Below are 19,732 nucleotides of genomic sequence, written 5' to 3'. Positions count from 1 at the left end.
CCCTTCACCCTGCGCAGGCAAGCTCAGCTCGGTGCTGACGCTTCACAACACCCACTGCCCCACGAGGTTATTCCTCCAGAGCCGTGAGTGGATCTAGATGCTGGCTCTGCCCAGCCACGAGCTGTCCCATAGCACGGGCAAAACACAAGCTAGAACCGAATCAGTCCTAACAGCTCGTCTCTATAGATGGCCACAAAGCGGACTGCAGGTCAGTGCTCCACCACACTGTGTGAGGTGAAAGAAAAGCCAGTTCCTGTCTAGACACAGGGGTCTGGAGCCAAAGGCCTCTGCCTCAACAGCTGACACGCAGAGGGAGAGGCTGCATCTGTGAACTAGCACTTGACAAAACACTGCAGGGAAGGGAGCCCAGATCACAGCATCATGAAAAGCTCCTGCGGAGCTTTACGGCAGTCTGCTCACAAGGTAGCAGCGCGGCAGCCATGGCCAACACTCAGCAGTGTGCAGGGCTTGCCCACGGACTGGGAAGGGAAAGGCATGGGCCACTGCACCTGTTGGGTTTGGTATCCTCTTTGCCAAAGGTTTAGACATCACTGTGAAGTGAACTACTGTAAAAATTCAAACTGTCCCAGGAAACACAGCAGTCATACTCTGCTCCCAGCCAACCTCACTCTGGGCAACAGAAGTTGCTGAGGCATAACCCGGGCTGGCTCTGCTGTCCGTGTGGGACACTAAGACCCCAAAACACAGCAGGACAGCACTGCCTATGCCAAGAAAGAAAACCGAGGCTGGAGGAGCACAATCTGACTGCAGGATCCAACGCTAGAAGCATAAACAGGGTATGTGCGTGGTGATTCAAGGAAATCTGGAGACACATACTGTTTGGCAAGATCGTGGGTTGCCAGCCGCTCAGGGACTTGTTGAGCTCTTGCACGAAGGTCAGGTAGTAAAGGTCTGTAAATATATTCACCATACGATTGTTCTCGAGCAGGTACTAGAAAGGACAGAACACACAGTCAGGAGAGACACGGTAGCACCTGGAGTGCAAACCCTCCCCAGAGAGCCCAGGGTGCGCACACACAGCCCCTCCTTGTACAGCCAGAGATACAGAGCAGAATCCCAAGACCACCCACTCTTGAAAATTGTGAGGGGAAACCCCAGGACATGACAAAGCAGACGTGGAGCTGAAGAAGGGACAGGGTTTGGGGAGAGCTCCCAGCCTTCCCCAAGGATGTGCAGGAAGGGTGCAAAGCCATAGCCGCCACCCTACCCACTGCGCTCAGGAACAAAGACTGGACCAGGTGGGTTGCTGTCCTAGGTCACCAGAAGGCAGAACAAAGGGAATGAGCTCCCCTCACCAGATCTGCCCCCCAGGTCTGGCTGTGAAGGACCTGAGGACAAAAAGCCCTCCCTCACCTGCTGGATGCCTAGGCAGAGGTAATAGATGCTGTCTGGTTCATAGCGCTCCCCATTGGGCCGTGTTATTTCCTTGACAAACTGAGCCAGGCCGTAGTTGAGCTCAGCTGCTGTGCAGGCCAGGATGTCCTCCTTGATCCTCATGGGCTTGGCTGTGGAAACAAGCACGGCAGCCTCAGACAATAGCCTGCAGGGTCAGGAGCACCTCAACACCTGGGGCCCAGCTGCTGGGAGGTTTCTGCCACTCCACCCCATACAGCCAGGGCACTTACGGCCAAAGCGCAGCTCCTCTCCCTTGCTGGTCTCTCCCCCTGCATACTTGGCTTGCACCCAGGACTTCCAGGCATTCACACCGTACGAGTAGTTGAGTGCTGTGCAGCTGGGCTGACTGCTCATCGAGTCCCGGGAACAGCTTTCAGAGAGCACCAGACGCTTCTGCCCCTGCAGAAAGATGCACTGTGAGATGAGACACGCACCTGGGACAGATGCGAGGTTCCCAGCCACTCCTCAGGCCTGCTGACAGCCAGCTCCCTCCCACGGTGCCTATACCCATGCCAGCAGGCACCCTCCTGCTGACAGCCAACAAGACCCATTAGTTATGAGGATCACAGGCAGGAAAGAGGCCAGCTCTCACACGGCATGTGGCATCCAGGGCCCCTCCAAAGTGACAGACAAGTACTTGCATTTGAAGAGAGGCCCATAGGCCAGGCGGGCCCTGTAAAAGGAGAGGGTGCCACCTCCCCAGCACACCTCACCTCCGAGTACGTCCCAGCTGGCAGCTCCCACTCCAAACCCAGACGGCTTTGAGCAGGCAGCACCCACTAAGAGCTCACCTTTCGGACAGCACGAGGCAGCTCTTGCTCTGTGGACACATCATCTGGCCCCACCAGCCCACAGTCAAAGAGGAAATCCACGCTGGGGTTGATGTCCAGAGGGTCTGAAAGGAAACAGAGGCAGAAGAGCTCGGCTCAGACACCTCATCCTGTCCCCAGCAGAGGTAAGAGGCAGGCAGACATCTAAGCCAGATTACTGTTCTGGCCTGGTTCTTAGCCAGAAATAGAGGGAACACGTAGCCCAACAATTCACACCCTCCACCCCTGCTTGGCATGAACATTTAGCCACAGCCCAAGAAAACAGCTTTACCTGCCAGAGCCTCAAGCTTTCTCAGATTAACCAGAACCCAAAATTCTCCCTTCTGACAGTTTTGGTTTTTTTACACTTCAGGAACATTCCTCATCCCCTCACACCAGGCCAGCACTGGTGACAGCCTGGCACAGGCACCCCAATTCTCTGTCCTCTGCCGCTAGTATACTGCCTCAGAAGTGCCGTGCGTGTCCCTGCCCCTCCTTCCCACCTCCTGCCCTCCGACAGACACACTCGGCAACTCTGCCATCTCCCAAGACGTCATGCCCTGTCCAGGTCTTTCAGGCCTTTCTGGATCCTCTGGAATCATTATCTGTAAACACGCCAGCACCTTTGCCCTGCTCTTTGTGCTGTTAAAATGAGCTTCTCGTTCCCCCCTCTCTACAGACCTATGTCTGCAGCAGGTCGGTTAGTCAAAAAACACAGACTTGTTCAAAAGTGGTGGTCTCACCCCCGCTGTGAGCAGTCATCTGCAAGACCCTCAGTTCCTGGCCTCAAGTGGGGTCAGTCAGAGGGCATGGGGAGGTAAGTTCACACAGGTCTTAACGCTGTTGGCAAAGGTGGGCTGAGGGCAGCAGGAGGACCCTGCTGCAGCGTGAGCAGCCCCGCATGCCTGCTTCACCTAGCTCTTACTCTTAGGGAAGTCAGCCTCCAGGTCCTGGCCTGGCTCGTCGAGGACGTTTGCCATCTTGACAGCCATAGCCAACACATCGTCCCGTGCTGGTCCAAACAGATCGCAGTCCTCCAGGAGACCCTCTGCACTCTGGTTACTCACCAGGTCTGCAATGCAAAAGCAGATCAGAAATACAATTTTCAAAAAAGTCTTTTGTCTGTTTTCCCCGTGACAGCTGGAAAACGAAGTCAGGCTCCCTGGGGCACGGTCCTGGGCTCAGAGCAGCCCCACAATGGCTGCACTGTCCAGTTTTCCCTGGACAACAAGAAACTGCACCTCTGTCCTCTCCCCAGCCATGGCTCTAGTCGTTGGGGCTTAAGGAATGCAGTCCCCAGCTAAAAAGATCTGTGAGGTCAGGACTGCTGGTCTGGCTGGGCAGCTGCTTTAGGTAAGAGCCTGAACAGCCTTGTGAAAAACTAACGCATGTGTGCCATGAGCCTGGCACCCCAAAAAGGGTCAGTGGCTAACACTGCTCCCTGCTCCTAGTATTTCCTCAGCAGTAGTTGAGGGCTTGCTCTTCTCTTCTCCTTTTCAAAGGCTTTGGGAGAGCTGCAATCTGGGCAGATGCTCTGGCTCCCGGAGCAGGCAAACCCCACGCGACGGCAGCTGTTGGGCCAGCCCAAGCCATGGCAGAACCTACCGCACAGGTCTGAGGAGGCCTTGTCCAATTCCTCAGCCTCCGCAATCATCTCTGCCATGGCCAGGATGTCAGCCTCCAGAGGATTGGAGGGGATCTTCACCTTCAGCTCCTCAATGGTCTCCACAATCTTATCTGTGCTCTCCAGCGTGGTGGGCAGGAACATTGGCACAGGCACCTGTTGACAGCAGCACAGCAGGCAAAGATCAGACACATGCTGCACCCGCAGGGAGCTCTGGCTCGGCCGACTGCTGTAAAAGCAGAGGCAGGAGTAGAGGACAAACAGAGAAGCAGGAAGGCTGCAGCGAGGCAGGACTGAGACAGAAAGAGAACACAAGCAGGTGAAGTGTGTCGCTTACCGGGACAGGCATGGAGAAAGGCACAGGTACTTTCTGGCAGTACATATGCATAGGCACAGGCACGAAGATCGGGACTGGGATTGGCAACACAATCACCTGGGGCTTCCAGTCAGCCTCTGACAAGAGCAAAAGTATGTCAGTGAGCTTGCTCCCAGCAGCTCCTCCACCCAGCCGAGCTGTGCACTGCCATGCCCACGCAGCCATCCAGCACCACAGCCTTTCCAGCCACCAGCGTCTGTGACTTATGGGCAGAGCTGGAGCAGCAGCAAGCCAGGCAGCCCTGCAACCAGAGAGGCTTGCCTTAGCCAAAGGTGCAAGCCCTGCTCTTATGTGGTCCTGCCAAGAGGTCTAGTTGCCTTGTATATGCTAGAGATCACACACACACACACGTGCCCAATGGCAGCTTCACAGTGGAACCTGTTCAGCAGACAGCCCCTCAAGCAAGCTGATGATCTCTACAGGAAAACAAGTTGTCCCAAATATCGTACGAGAGGTGGGATCATGCTGCAGCGCTCTCTGCAGCTTTCCTCCTGCTGCTGTTGGAAATGGGTGCCCTACCTCCAGCCTTTCCGTGCGTTCCCCACACATCCCTAACTCTCCTCAGCATAATGCTGAACACCCAGCAGCTCTGTAGAGCATTTCAAGCTGGATTCACATTCCACCTGGAGCAGGGACATGCTACCTGCCTTTCCAAAATGCCCCTTCAGTCCTGCAGTCGTGTCTTACTTTCCTACCTGTCTGACATCCTTTGGACTTCATTTCTATCTTGCAGGAAACACCCCGGTTCTGCATCAGTGGTTTACACATGGCAGCTTTGTTCTTCCGAGGGGTGGCTGGAACTGGAGGGGGCGGGGGAGGCGGCGCGGCCGGAGACATCTGTGCTGAGGAGGTCTTTGCTGACAACTAGGAAACGCAGAAAGCAGGAGGTTGGTGTCCACCAAAAGCAGCACCACCTCTCCTCAACCACAGGTCCAGCCTCCTGCAGCCTGGCAGCCCGCAGCACACATACACATGCTCCCACGGCTACTTTTGGCCAAAGGGCTGCCAAGCTGATGCTGGCAGGCAGCAAAACCTGTGTGAGATCCCTGCAACAGCCAGCAGGGAGTCTGGCACCAGTCAGCAGCAGGGAACTCAGTGGGACGGGGATTATGCCCAGGCACAGGGGGGCACCATGCAAAGAGGAGCCAGCACCACAGTGGCAGTCTGCTCTGGTGTCTGTGTTTCATTGTCGGGGAACAGTTATTTATCCCCCGTGCAGGAGATGTGCTGAAGTTGCCCTCCCCAGCAGCTTGCATCAGCTCCCACTGCCCAGGCCACCACCATCTTAAAATGCACTGGCTGTAAAATGAAACCTCCGCAAGCAATGGCAGATCTGTTCTCTTTGGGGACAAACACTTTATGCTACCTTGCAAATTCCTACCTCCAGCGGGCCTTACCGTGTTAGTCTCTGCCTTCTGCGGGGAAGAGGCAGGTGGTTTTGGTTCTGAAGACTGACCTGCAAGAAAAAGCAATGACTCTTAGTTTAAGAGCTCCTCAGCTAACAGGTCCCACCGCTGGGACTGGAGGTGGCAACAGCCACAGGCCAGAGGGCAGTGACAGGCTCCCCAAAAACTGCTCCTGGCCGCTCCAGGAACAGTCATTCCAAAAATCTCTAGCCCTAGCACCTCCGAAGACACTACAACTCCAAAATCAAGTCATTGCCATGTCATTTTGAGTTCCCTTGCAGTCCACCCCATTCCCATCACAGCAGGTCAGGAGAAATCCCAGCCCCTTGTGGAGAGAGGAATCCAGGGCTCTATTCCCAGCTCTGCCTACTGGCTTGCTGTACCGAGCCATGGCCCCTCCCTGTGCCTCCATCTCCCTGCTACAAATATCTTGGCAAAGTGCTTCGAGATCCCTAGGAAGAAGGTGACAGAGGTAATAGTTCGCTGTAAGGTATCCCAGAAAATACAGAGACAGCTTTGCCCAGCACTAGGGGTGCAGGAGAGAGCGGATCACCAGCAGGTAAGAGGCACACGTGGCAGACGCTAGCCTCAGATGGTAACCATATCATGCTGGCTCGGATGATAATTCTGTCTCACTTGCTTTGCAGAGCACCTGCACCCATCTCAGAGGCTGATGAGCTAAAAGCACCTTCATCCAAGTCTCCCGTGAACCCTGGTTACCCATGTGGCTGGGAAAAAGAATTCCTTCTGCAGCACTGACTAACTGGGCCATGCACGAAGGAGACACCTGCAAGGAAAGCAGCAGGCGTCGGCACCCAAATGGAGTGGCAGGTCCATTTGCTCCTCCTACAGATAGGCTCTCCGGGAAAAACCCAGACTCCCAAAGGATCAGCACATTGGCATTTATACTGTGCAATTTCCTGCGTCGCGAGGAAATCCCAAGAACTTTGCTCTTCAGCAAACGGAGGCACAGCAAAAGCCATTTGGTGACTGCCACAGAGGGGACAGGCAAGTTCCAGCTCAAGGAAACTCCCTAGCCTCCAGCTGGACATTCAGCCACACATCTGCCATGTCTCAGTGGGTCCAAGAGCTCCCTGTGACCAGTCCAAAGTGGATGGGCAGCAGGAGACACGGATGGGGAAAGGGGGAAAGACAAGCTATGGAGAAGAGTACAAGCGGAGTCTGCTAAAGCAGAGTAAAAGCAAAGGTCATTGTCTCGCAGGCTAAGGATTTAGAACAGCAAGAAACGAGAAGATCCTCACCCCACAAAGCTCTACACGCTACATGTCCAGGCTCTCAAGAAAGCTGCGGCTTGTTCTTTACTCTTATGCTAACACCAGCAAGGAACTGTCAAGGTATTAACTGCACCAACCAAGACGACTGGCCCTCTCTCCTCTCCAGATGGATAGCCCTATACAGAGCCCGATCCCTTTGAATTCTTTGGGCACAGTTCTGTGGCAGGAGCTCCTAAATCACTTCTTACAGAGACTGTGTTCCCAGCAAAGGAACGGTCACTTTTATAGTCAGCAAGCAACCTCAGGATCACCAGGCTGGCAGCAGCCACTGCAGGAATTCCTGATCGCAGGAATGAATGGATTTAGGCAACCACTGGCTACAAAACAAGCAAGTAGTCAGCAGCCCTGCCCAAGTTGGACCTAAAATCCAGGTAGTCCCTCACCAGCTTACAACACCGCTGCCAGATCCACAGGAGGCCCTGACGAGCAGGCAGAAGCGGTTCCTCACCAGTGGTGGCAAGCTGCTCCTCCCGCAACGCCCCGCACAGCACACGGGGCAGCAAAGCTCTGTGTAAGCGCACGGCGGCTCTGGCTCCAGCATCCTTTCGCTGCAAGCTGGCCAGAACGGCACAGTCCCTGGGCAAGGTTGTCTACAGCTGTCCCACAGCTGGCAGGGGACGGCTGTGCCAGAACACAGAGAGGGCCCAGCGCCACCAGCGGCACTTGCACTGTGCCTTTACCAGGCCTGCAGACTGTGCTCAGCCGAGCGCTCACCACTGCTGAGGGGCATTTCCTCGGCTGCCCTCAGAGTCCTCGGCCTCACAGGGCGCACAGAAAGGCAGCTGCGACACAGTGAAGGGCAACGCCCCGCAGGCTTAACAGCAAAGTTCCTGCAGGCCTCCAGAGACACGGTGGAGGGGGATGCTGTTTCTTGCGGTCAGTGGTGTTGGGGAGGGTACTCAAGAGAGTCTTGTGGTCCAAGTCTCCAAGAGGCAAGGGCCTAATGGTGTGAAGTAGATGCTTCCCTTGTCAGGCAGTGGCCTGTTTGCTGTGCCTGTGTCCCCAAAGCAGCGTTACTGGTGCCTCACAAGTAAGATGCCTCGAGAGCAGAGGACAAATCAAGCAGCACAGCTAGGGCTGTAGAATCACTCAGTGAGCTACAGGAGCTGGCAAGCTTAATGCCTCTTCCTCCACGGGGGCAGCAGGACACTCTGTGTCCCACCAAGCAGTCTCTCTCTGGACACCCCAATGCCAGCTGAAACCAACAGTTTTTCATCCAGGTCACGCCAATGTGCTGTCACTCGAGCTGTCACCTCGCACGGCATTTTACAGAGCATGGCTCTTGGAGGGCAGGTCAGGACTCCCCGGGCTGGGGGAACCTGCTGCTTCTGGCAGAGCAGCTCTGCTGTGCTCTCCAAGCAGTGATGACATCCAGGGTTTCCCCATCTTGTGATCAGCTCACTGCTGTCAGGAGAGAGGCACCAGGAAGAGCCTGGGGACGGAGGATGAGGTCTCTCATGGGAAGGTCTTCCTCTTGGTTTCCCCTCCTCAGCACGCCCTAGTCAGGGTTTTACACCTCACGAAATCCCAGGGGGCAGCGAAGCACTTAGCCTGCGATAGCGGTATCTGTCGAAGCTTGATGTGCTGAAGGAAGTCATACCACAGGCTGTGGGCATTTTGTTAACTACATCAGATTACCTAGAAGATCATGGCCTACGGAAGACCGAGCAAAGTGAGACTATGCGAGTGTCCGAGGGCCATGCGATGTCTTGTCACTCTCACTACGAGCACCTTCCGTCCTGAGGGACCCCAAAGCACTTTGCAATCTTCCATAAGCAACTGGCTCAAGTTAATGATAGGAAATGGGGCAACAGGCAGTGAAAATCTCCTCTCCAGCTGGAACTCCACAGATGCAGAATGGGGTTATCCGGGACACGGGGTTGGCAACTCCCCAAAGCTGCAGCGATCTTTGGGTAAGTGGTAGGACTCCAATCTAACATCGCAAGACAGAGTGCCTCCAGCGGCTCTGCGCTCCCTCAAGATCGGTCTAGGTTCAGCTCTGGCTGAGGAGAGCCCACCTACAGCATCACCAGCACCACTTCCTGCAGCACCCTGCGTTTTCCTTGAATGCTTCCCATCCAAGCACTGACCTGGCCCAATCCTGATTAGTTTATGAGATCTGAGAAGGTCACAGCTCGGAGGTGGTGTGGGGCTGCAGGTGGATTATCATGCCAAGCCACGCTGTCCCCTAACCCTGTAAATCGAGCTCTCCGCTGGCAACATGAGGATGGAGTCGCCCATTAAATCCCTGAGTATCCTCGCTAAGTGTGAGCTACAGGCAGCACGCTGGCACCGGCTCCTCCCGTCTGGGCCCTGTGTGTCATAGAACCATAGACGTTAGAGATGGAGAAGCCCCATTAGGTCCCACTCCGTCCTTTCCCCCCCCAAGGGCCAGTGCAGGATTGTTCCCTAGCGTCTCATCCAGTCCCAGGCAGGAAGCTTCCACCCCTCGCTGTTCAGTCTTCCCTGTGTCTCTCAGACTGAGCTATGCAGGTCCCCTCCCTCCCTCCTACTCACTGTTCAGCAGGCTCTCGGGCCCCTTCTGCGTGTCCAGGTTGGGCTGGTTCTGTTGGTTGTAAAATCGCAGCAGACACTGCTGGTTGCAGAAGTGTTTGATTTGCCCTCGCCAGTGGATGGTTTCCAGCAGCTTCCCCTGACGCTTGCAGGCATGGCACCGAGCTGCCTAAAGCCCGCATCAGCAGGAGAGAAACAACGAGTAACTAACCACACCCCCTCCGAGTGCAACACAACTCTCCAGTGAAAGGTGCACATGGCAAGGTGCTGTGAGCTTCCCCACAGCAGTGCCCTGCCAGTGCCAGCCGGGGTCTCCAGCGGTGCGAACTTCTCACAGCAGCACTAGCCGCGGATCCAGCACTGTGAGCTTCCTCAGTGCAGTGCTCTGGCAGGATCAGCTGGGGACTCCAGCTACGTGAGCTTCCCCGTAGCAGTGTCCCGTCATTGCCAGGCAGGACTCCAGCAGTGCCAGGTTCTCCGCAGCAGTGCCAGCCAGACTCCAGCAGTGCGAGCTTCCTCAGTGCAATGCCCACTTATCTGGGTGCCGTGCCCACCACAGCACTTAGCACAAGCTGCCAGTGCCAATACTGACCTTGAAGTACCAGAGCAAGTATTTGCTTTTGCAGTCTTCACTACAGAAGTCCCAGGTGCTGCCCTCCAGCTGCTCGGTGACCGCCCGCTGGCAGGTCTGAGAACAGTAGGTGCAGGTGATGCAGCACAGGCCCAGGTTCTTGGTGAAATCCTGTTTGTAAAGAAGCACACACCCTGCGGAGAAACAATAGGAGTGAAACCTTCCCAGGATAAACTGGGGGCCTCCCTGACCCAAACATGACCACAATCCAGGTCTGCGGAGACAACAGAGCACACGCAACACACTGTAGGGAACAATCCAGCACTGGCCCCTGGGGCTGGGATAAGATGGGACCTCATGGGGACTTGCCATCTCTCACCTCTATGCTTCTAGGAAGAGTCTGACTCCAACCTCCTGTGTGCAGGAACCCAGCAGGCAGGGCAAGGCCAGGTCAGGCCAGCCCAGACGCAAGAGCGTAGAAGTGCATGATGACAGGAGGAGCGGAGCTGCCACCTGCTGTCTCCCCAGCCCCCAGAGAGAGAAAAGCTGTGAGAAAGCCCTCCCCAAGGACACAATGAATGGTAAAGATCTTGCCCTCGGGCCTGGCTGGACAGCAAGCCATCCCCACTGACAGTCCTCCCTTTTCACTGCATGGCGAGGCTCTCGCCCCAGGGCCTGGCTAGACAGTCTCCCCTCTGCTCCACTCCATGCTCTCTTCTCCTCCCCCAGCAAGGGCTGGCACGGGGGCTCTGCCTCTCCCGTGCCTTCCCCAAGTACCTTCGCTGCAGAAGTTCTTCTCCACCCCAGAGAAGCGGATCTTCTCATGCAGCAGCTTCTCCTGCTTGCAGTGCTCACATTGAGACACTACCCCACGCAGCCGCTTGAAATCCTCGCAGCAGTCCTTGCAGCAGAACTGATACACCTTGTCCTGCCAAAGAGACCGCCACCAGGTCAGCCCGGCTGGCAGGAGGTCCCCACGCTTCCCGGGGAAGCGAGAGCAAGACTGTGGGTCTCTGCAGCCGAGGCATTCGTAGCACTGGCTCAGAAGGGGCTCTCCTTTGAGCAAGAAGAGGAAGAGCTCTCTGGTCCTCGCTGGGGTTGGCCTCAGCCTCAACGTGCTCCCCGGGGAAAATCCTCACCTGCCAGTCAAGGATCTCCGGCTTCCCACTGAAAAGATTGTGGCAGTAATGGCAGTTCAGGTGGATCCCACCTTCCGGGCTGGTGCGCTGCGGAAAACAAAGACAGCTGATGGAGGGAGAGGCACAGAGGGCAGCAAGCATCCGACCTGCACTGCCTCCAGCCGTCCTGCCTGCTCCACTGATCACAGTAGTTCGCCTGCCCCAGTCAGACCTGTGCTGGCTGCCGCTGTCAGTGACTCACAGTCAGTCCCTCAGAGGATGTCTCAAGTTCCTGGAGTAATCTCCAGGACTCTTGAGTAATTTCGCTTTGCTTCCATTGTACTGGGTCCAGCTCAGGTAGGCAAGCTTTCAGGCTGCAACCCCTCTGCATTTGAAAATGTTAAGAGATAGGGGCTCCGCTACCTCTCCTGAGACTTTCTCTACAAGATCTCGAAGCACATGTGCCTAGTTCCTATTTTCAGGGTAATGTAACTTCAGAATTCAAGTAGGCATTCTCATGCCACTTTCCTCTGCTAGATTAAAGAGCCATTTAGAACTTGAGGTCCTGTCCACACAGATACATTTATTAATAAAATAATCTGGTTTTGTTGCTGATAAGATAAGGTGCTCTGCAAGTGCCTCTGTACATACAATTTTTCAAGGCTCACTGTAGTTTTGCAGCTTCTTTCAGTACTCTCCCTATTTTTCTTCAACATTAAAAATGTGGACATTGGATGAATATCCTTCCTATCTGTGCTTCATTCTAGGTAGATCCTTTGCTCCCTCCCTAGGCCCCGAACTTTTAACTGTAGACTGAGGCACTCAAGCTTAATAGCTTATCTGCTGCAATCACAGAGCCTTTTCAAAGTCCTTACTTTCCAGGACTTACAACCTCACATTACCTGAGTAAGGCTGATACAGGATCTTGCACTGAACTGCATTTAAGTACACGTTAGGAGGAACCCATCTTGTCAAACAATCCAATTGCTTTGCTTTGCCCTGACCTCAGCATGAGTTAACACTTCACCGCTTTTTGTTTCATCTGCAAAATTTTATCTTGCTTACTTTGACGTTATTTCCAGATGACTAATGAAGGTGTTGATATTATTGATATCAATACCGATCCCCAAGAAGACATCACGAAACACTCCCCTCAGTGTGTTTTTTTGGCAGGTGTGTTCTGAGATCTGCCAGTAAGACGTCACCTAATCCAGGTTATGCATGGCTTTACTCACGTGTTACAATGCTGATTTTACATGGCAAGAATTCAAGTGTTTTATGAAGTCTACACCTATAAAGACTCTTCAGCTACCCTTACCCACAGTTTGTGATCTCAAAGGATTACACCAAGGATTTATCAAGAAAAAAAAAAAAAGAAAAAGAAGAAGAAATAGAAAAAAAAAGAAAAACAATCAAACAAAAACCACAAAAGAAAACACTGCCACTGTCAGTAACTAACTCTCTACCTCTAGATTCTCTAAGTTTTCTCGGTTGCCCAAGGCATGTCTTCGCCTAAGTTTCCCAGGTCTTCCTGGCTGTTGCTTTGTTCTTTGACAACTGTACAAAACTAATATTCTTCCAGTTGCCTTTGAATACCATGAACATTTCACGAATGCTAACACTCAACACCAGAAGACTGAAAAGTATCAGTCAAGCCTTTGAGGACTATTAAGACATGAGGCCTCCAAGCCTGCTGGCTGTAAATTTTTAGACAACACAACCTAGGTGACTTATGTTCCTTGGTGATACCTGGCTCAGAGTGCAGCTCCGCCTCTTTCCATGCTAGCAGGTGCTGATGGTGCTTTGCTAGCTTATTTGTGCTTTTGCTTGTACCCTTGGAAGGCCACTATGTCCCAAACCACTCATGCAGCGCGGCTCTGTGCTGCACTCCCACTGGGCGTAAGCTGCTAGACAGGACATAATTACAGCCAGCCTTATCTCAGCTGAAGAGAGGGGAGGTAGGGCCAAGAATAAGAAATTGACAACTACAGTCACTGGAACTCCTGTGCTCCAGCAGAGACTTTCTTACGGACCCTCCCTGAGGAGCCTGAAGAAGCTGCAGCCTCTGCTAAGTGTGAAAAGAGGCAGGAGCTCTCGGGCCCAGCCCAGCATGAAGGATTTTTCAGTACCTGGAATTTGGTCCAGCAGCTGGGGCTGCAGAACTGGTAGACAACCCGGTCTGTCTTGTTGTAATAGCAGGGTTCAGATAAACTCTTTCTGCAGAAGCTGCAGGGTCTAGGGGGACCTGATGAAACAGACAGGAATTGGTGAGGCCAGCAGCAAAGGACGTGGGACTGGATTCTGAGGATGGCATGCAAGCTACTCACTCATCCTCAGTCTGGAAAGCTATTACCAGAAGGGAAGGGACAAGAACACCAGGAAACTAAGAGCACCAGCTTCTGCTAGGACAGAAATATTAAACATGGATGGAAAGCAGACTGATTCAAGAAAGTGATCCTGGCTCTACAGAAATTTGGATAAAACAGACTGCAATACTTGTACCAGTCAACAGAGACCATACGCAGTCCTGGACACCCTGGTACTCTGTGCAATGGAAAGGGCAATTCCAGCACAACACAGTACTACAACTGCTTCCTGCGTTCTCAAGAACAGCGATGGACACTATCCCCTCAGATTTACAACGGCTACGTACTGCAGGGTCACTCCCTCTCCACGTCTCCTTCCACTTGTCTCCCTGGACTCCTCCCCAGACACCTTCCCAGGTGAGCAACATGCCTTCTTTCCAGTCTCATCCACAAGCAATAAATAGCACAAAGGAAGGAGTTAAGAGTGGAGAGGTGACTGAATCCCTGTGAGCGCCCTTACCAACCAAGCCTGACTGCTTCACTTTGTGGGAGGTAGTGCAGCAAATGGAGCAGAACAGTCCCATCTTGCCACTGCGATCCACGTTGGGCAGCATGTCGAAGTTTTTGCACAGCGTCTTGCACCACATGCATGGGTAGACTCGGGTGTTCTTCTGCAAACACAGAGCAGAACAGAGCTGCCAGGGAGCCCATCACAGCCGGCGAGGTCCCATCCTCATACTCCACCCCACTACAGCATCCACCACAGGGCAGCTCTCCTGAAGGGAACACTTGATGTGAGAGCCAGGCTCACAGTCTGCAGGTTCAGGTGGTAGAAAAAAGCCACCTTTGGCACCTCTGCTTCTCATTTCAGGGGTACCCTGGCAGGAACACAGAAGTTGGCAGCCCTATCAGGACAAGTTAAGTGAAGCCTGCTCAGACCACAGAGGAACAGATACAGCCAAGCTCTGGGGAGGCATCCAAAAGAAGCCATCTCATGCTAACTGCATTTCCTAGTATAACTGCACAGTCCAGCTGGATCTGAGTGTTTGACCTGTGGTCCAAGATGGGCCCCAAGCAGTGTAACTAACTTCTATTTGCCTGCTTCAGAGTTTCTCCACAGCAGTCTCTTAAAGATGTTTTGTCAGCAATAAAAGGCCAAGGGGGTTCAAGCTGCCTGCTCTTGCATAAAGCGTCCTGTGCCAAACCGAATGAGGGAGATGTGTACCCACCGAGGAGCCCCCTCTCCCCTCTCCCCCGGCAGCCGACTCCACACACCTTCTTGTAACTGTTGAGACAGGCAGAGTTGCAGAAGCGCTTTTGCTGGCCTTCGTGGAAGAGGTACTCCAGGGGCAAGCCCTTGTTGTAGATATAAAGTCCACAGTTATCACAACAGTTGGTTTTCAGCCCCTTGGTGGCTCGGAACTTGGTGAAGCAGGCATCGCTGCAAATGCGGTGAACCACGTTCCCATTGCTGACCTCGTGCTGGATCTGCAGAGACATCGTTGCTGTCACTCCCTCAGAACACCACGGGGCTCCCTCCCACACGTGTACGCCACTACCACAGCCCTTGGGAGAATGGGCTGTTACATTAAAACCCAGGCGAGTTCCCTATTGGAAGCTGCTGTCAACTCAAGCTGGCTTCTCACCAAGAGCCAGCAAAGCAACTGGGAGGGTGGAGGGGCAGAAAGTAACACTCTGCAGGGTGGGGAGAAGCAGAAGCCGTATTTCTGGGAATAAGGGCTAGTTCACAGCAACAAGGCAGAACCTGGGAGTGAGCCCAAGGCAGCTCAGGGACTGAGGCCTCACACGGCAGGAGAACCCAGCAAATGCCCAGCCACGGTCCCAGGCAGGGCCAAGGTCTGCAGGTGACAAGAGCCTGATCCAGGACAAGCAAAAGAGAAGGCATTTGCTTACCTCACCAGGTTTATGGCAGACACTGCAACGGATGGTGTCTGAGGGGTCAGCAGACTGAGGTGCTGGTCTCTGCTGCTGGGCCTCATAGAGGGAGAGGCAGACGGAGGTGCAGAACTCATGGAAAGAGCCTCCTGAACCAATCTGGGCAACCACAGAGTCCTTGGTGTTCCAGATCTCCCTGGGGATCAAAAGAAATATGTTAGTGCAGGGACACACCAGTCCTGCCACAAAAGGGTGGGGTGGCATGCTGCGGTGCAGGGACTTCGTTATCCCAAGGAGGTGGCAAGAACTGGCCCACAGCAGCCTCTGCTCCAGCCCAGAGCGGCGGTGCCTGAAGATGAAGCATGCAGGAGGTTGTTCTGAGGGGAGGCAGGCACTAAGCCTGGCAGGTAGAAACAATAAATAATGTGAAGGGGGTGGAGGGAGGATGGGATACACAGTGCGTGAAAGAAGACATGGGGCAACACCTGGCAGCGGACAGGAGTGATGTGGGCGACAAAGGAAGCATGAGGGTCACAGGGATGGGTAGTGGCAGGGAGGGCTGTGGGGCAAGTGAGTGGGGTCACAAGCACAGGATCGCTGAGGAAAGGGGAATGATCACTCACTTTTTACAGAAGGTGCATATCTTCTTGCCAGGTGGCCTTTTTGAGAAGGTGGTGAGACAGGAGCTGGAGCAGAAGAGCTGAGGGAGCCCTTTACGCTGGTAGGCAGTTTGGCCCTTCTGCAGAGGGGTCCGGCAGTTGGCACACGTCATCTTGGTGACAGTAGAGCGGGCGGCTCGCTGAGCCATCTGCGTGCGTAAGGACATGCGCGTCGAGCGTCGGGTACGAAAAGGAACAAAATCCTCGTCGTTGGGATCGTCCACCATCGCGTCAGAATCTTCATCAGAGACTGGAACTGCAAAGCAGCAGGCAGAAGATGCACAGAAATTCCCCGTTAGGGACTGAGACAGAAAGTTCTTCCATGAGAAGCATGCTGGGGCTTTCTGGGGTCATCTTGCTGCAGTCCCTCTACATGCTTTCTATCTTCCTGGTTAGAACGATAAAGGGACCCTGAAAAGATACTCTGTTGGAATCCCAGATGAGGCAGAAGGTCTTTAAGCAAACTGGGCTTAAGTACAATTCCTCTGGAGGAAAAGTCATGATTCTCCAAGGTAGAGCAGATGCCCCAAGTGTGAACAGTTACAGCAGAAAGCCCTCCAAGAACCAGTAAACCTTAAAAGGAACAAGCTGGATCGCCAGACACTTCTCCAGTACAGGCAGACAAGAAAGGACCAACAGAAAAATGCTAGGGAATGTCAGTGCAACATTCAGCATCTCAAAGAACAGAGATTTCAAGTACTTTCACAGGGAAGTCCCCCAAACACAACCTTCCTTCAGACAGCCTCATGGCATAGAGGCAAAGGAAGAAAAGTCCAGGCTAAGGAGATGGAAGATGGATTTCCTGGGAACACCCCCAGAGCCTCATCCTATTATTACTTGCTGCTTGTCCACAAACCACTGTAAAAATCCTACAACCCTCTCCTCAACTTAAAGGCACTGAGAAATCAAGGCAAGAACCCTGAAATGAAAACTCACGGGCAAAGGGACCTGTCCTGTGTAACAGGGAAGTCTGTATGAAAGCTCCAAAGTCCCTACCCCCATCCTATTCGCAACACAAACTGCCTGCCCGTGCTGGGCCTAGGCCTCACGCTCTGGCTGAAGGCAGGCACCGGCCAGCCCCAATTACTCACTGCTCTCAGAGGAGTTCACAGTTTCAGGCCTGGCAGTTTCTGATCTTCTGGCTCGTTCACTTCTTTTCTGTTCCTAGAAGACATTCAGAAAATACTTAGACTAACCATCTGCTAGGACAACCGTGGATAAATATCTCAGATCACAGCGCAGTTTTGACTTCTGGGTTTTGAATTCCCAATGACTAGGCTGAAAAAGGAAAAAACTCCATGGATACCTGACCAGAGACGGCAAGAGGGGAGGGAGAGGGGGAAGCAGGCCTATGGGAATGACATTCCGTCTGGGGGTGGCAGGGAGAGAGATGCTGAAGCCACATGTACAGCACAGTGGCAGCACACGCAGGGACCACTCCATCACTGGAGACGTGCAAACTCCTTCTCAGAGGGGTGACCAGACAGCCAGCGTCTCTCAGTGAGTTTGGCAACAGCCAGACACCCTCAGTTCTCCGGCAGCATACGTACTTGACTGCATTCTCCTCACCTTCTCAGCTGGCGTCTCGCTTCCCTTCCCAGACAGGCCTTCTCCTGCAACAGAAGCACAGAAGAAACTTGAATCTCACATCTTGCTTTTCTCCAACAGAAGAGAGACCTCCCTGCACGTGGGGAGGCAGGCTGGGCAGCCGCCTCCAGCTGCGTCTGGCTGTGCAGACTGAGCATCTCCTGAGGATGGCCAGCCCGGGCAGCGGGACTTTGCCTATGGGAAACATCTTCTCCTGGTAACTCCTCACCTCCAGGAAGGACTCCAGTGATGAGGAGTGTGACTTAAGATGATGTACAGCAGCAGCTGTATCAGGGGAGCTCCTAGCTGACACAAACATTAAAAATCAAAGTTAAAGCTACGAAAACCAGAGTGAGAGCTTGTGTGCACCAAAGGAACAGCTTCCAGAACATTATTCCTAATAGGCGAGACACTTTTTCCACACCTAGCCCATCAGCAGCATCAACGATTTCCATGGCAGGGGAAGATGGGGAAAGCTGGAATTGAGAACAGCCTCCAGCTTCAGACTGCAGCCTTCTGAGCTACAGGAAGCCAAGTTCTGCAGAGCCAACAACCTACCTGCTGGTGGCACAGCCTCCTGTGCCTTTGGTACACTACTGTCTTTAAGGGAGTTGTTCCCGTTATCATCTCCTCCCTCCGCCTGGTTTTCCTCCGCGGGCTCATGGGGCAGAGCTGCTGTGCTGTTGTCCGGGCTCAGCTCCACCTCTGCTTCCCCTGCAAGCCCTTCCCTCTGCACAGGTGAGCTTTTCCTTGGTGCCTTCAACCTCGTCTTTTTTGACTGTTTAAGACTGAGTTGTGCAGGGGCCGCTGGCGGACTTGAGGATTGTGCTGTGGTTTCTTCTGAGGCTGGGGCACTGCTGAGGTCTCCAGAGTCAGGAACGGGCTGTGGGGGCGATTCAGGGGCATTGTCATCAGACGGTGCAGGAATAGCAGCGGCACCATCTTCCTTTAGGTCCCCAGAACCATTTTTTGGTGCATCTTCCCCTTCTTTCCACGTTTCCGGAACAAGGGCTTCTCTAGAGAGGGCAAAGGAGTCCCCCGGCCCATCCTCCGCATCCCGGGAAGGCTGTGCCTTATACAGCCTGTCCAGACCCTCTGATTTATCTAGCTCCATCAAGCCAGCAGTTTTATCCAGGTCATCTAAGACACCGGGTTTCTCCAGCATGTCCAAGACACTAGGTTTATCTAGATTGAGGTCACTTGGTTTGTTTAGTTCAGACAGGCTGTCTCCCTTCACTAGAAGGTCCAAGTCTCCGTCTGCGGTCATCTTCTTGGATTGATCCCAGTCAGGGGGCTGAAGAACTGAAGCCTCCTGGGTAGAAGCTGTTTGGGAGCCCAGGAGATCTTCCCCAAACTCCATGTCAGCAGGAAGATCGCCAATAAGTGGTTTGTCAGGCAGAGACAGGGGGTCCAGAGATCCCGAAAACTCACTGGAATCCATTTAGAAGATGACAACTGGAAACGAGAGAGAGACTTGCGAGTTAATGGAAAATAGACTAACGGTGCATGAATTGCCCACTCCTCTGAACAGTGCTGGAGTAACTGGAGGCCCGGTAAGACTGCTAGCAATACCCGGCATCCCAGCAAGTCAATCACATCTGCCTGTGGGGTTACAAAGCTCCGAAGCCGAACAGCAGCAGCGAGATGCAGCCATTCGGCAAAGTAAACCTTTCAGAATTCTCTATAGCATCCACACCCCTCACCGCAGCGTGGCAAACAGACTTGCTTGTGCTAAAGGACACAGTGGGATATCAGAAAGGATTTGAGCACCAGGTCGGGAGGCTTCACGCAGCTGTTCTGCAGTGCGTAATAAGCCCTGCTCTGCCTTCCTCTACATCTCACCAGACCCGAATAATCCGGCCTGTCCTTTCTCCTGATCTGTTAGCACACAGCTAACCCATCTTTTATTTCTAAAATATATCTTCTCTTAAACACAGAGGCAGGAAGAACTTCTTTACGGCTCTGTAGTCCGGGCCTTGAACAAGACGCCACATGACAAAACGCAGGAGTTTTGTCAGGGGACAGATACAATCCACGTTACCCCTTAACGACTGCCTGGGGCCATAACTATGGGGGCCAACACTCAGAGAACAACTGGAAAAAAATGAAGTTAATGCCGGGGGGGGGGGGGGATCCTGAAGAGTGGCATGAAGAA

At 53.6% G+C, this 19,732-nt stretch overlaps 1 protein-coding gene across 5 annotated transcripts in view; it reads right to left on the bottom strand.

Annotated features, from left to right (window-relative positions):
• Nucleotides 1-19,732, bottom strand: part of ZMYM3 (zinc finger MYM-type containing 3) — a 32,231-nt gene that overhangs the window by 5,675 nt on the left and 6,824 nt on the right. For 4 of the 5 annotated variants that reach the window (XM_083797897.1, XM_083797895.1, XM_083797896.1 and 1 more), the window contains 21 exons: nucleotides 18,136-19,032; nucleotides 17,560-17,603; nucleotides 17,082-17,154; nucleotides 15,955-16,246; nucleotides 15,350-15,527; nucleotides 14,711-14,923; nucleotides 13,956-14,106; nucleotides 13,259-13,374; nucleotides 11,151-11,237; nucleotides 10,789-10,939; nucleotides 10,033-10,205; nucleotides 9,444-9,609; nucleotides 5,623-5,681; nucleotides 4,921-5,089; nucleotides 4,187-4,302; nucleotides 3,831-4,005; nucleotides 3,151-3,297; nucleotides 2,208-2,311; nucleotides 1,647-1,815; nucleotides 1,375-1,526; nucleotides 838-952 (listed from right to left, as the gene is read on the bottom strand). In XM_083797897.1, the coding sequence (XP_083654023.1) occupies nucleotides 838-952; nucleotides 1,375-1,526; nucleotides 1,647-1,815; nucleotides 2,208-2,311; nucleotides 3,151-3,297; nucleotides 3,831-4,005; nucleotides 4,187-4,302; nucleotides 4,921-5,089; nucleotides 5,623-5,681; nucleotides 9,444-9,609; nucleotides 10,033-10,205; nucleotides 10,789-10,939; nucleotides 11,151-11,237; nucleotides 13,259-13,374; nucleotides 13,956-14,106; nucleotides 14,711-14,923; nucleotides 15,350-15,527; nucleotides 15,955-16,246; nucleotides 17,082-17,154; nucleotides 17,560-17,603; nucleotides 18,136-19,018 (3,733 nt within the window). In that variant the 5' untranslated portion in view covers nucleotides 19,019-19,032. The remainder of the gene's footprint in view (nucleotides 1-837; nucleotides 953-1,374; nucleotides 1,527-1,646; nucleotides 1,816-2,207; nucleotides 2,312-3,150; nucleotides 3,298-3,830; nucleotides 4,006-4,186; nucleotides 4,303-4,920; nucleotides 5,090-5,622; nucleotides 5,682-9,443; nucleotides 9,610-10,032; nucleotides 10,206-10,788; nucleotides 10,940-11,150; nucleotides 11,238-13,258; nucleotides 13,375-13,955; nucleotides 14,107-14,710; nucleotides 14,924-15,349; nucleotides 15,528-15,954; nucleotides 16,247-17,081; nucleotides 17,155-17,559; nucleotides 17,604-18,135; nucleotides 19,033-19,732) is intronic. The other variant, XM_083797898.1, reaches the window with a different exon arrangement.

The sequence above is a fragment of the Anser anser genome, assembly GCF_964211835.1.
Source record: "Anser anser genome assembly, chromosome: 13".
NCBI lineage: Eukaryota > Metazoa > Chordata > Aves > Anseriformes > Anatidae > Anser > Anser anser.
Note: the sequence above shows the minus strand (reverse complement) of the source record. Positions and strands in the feature narration are given on the sequence as shown.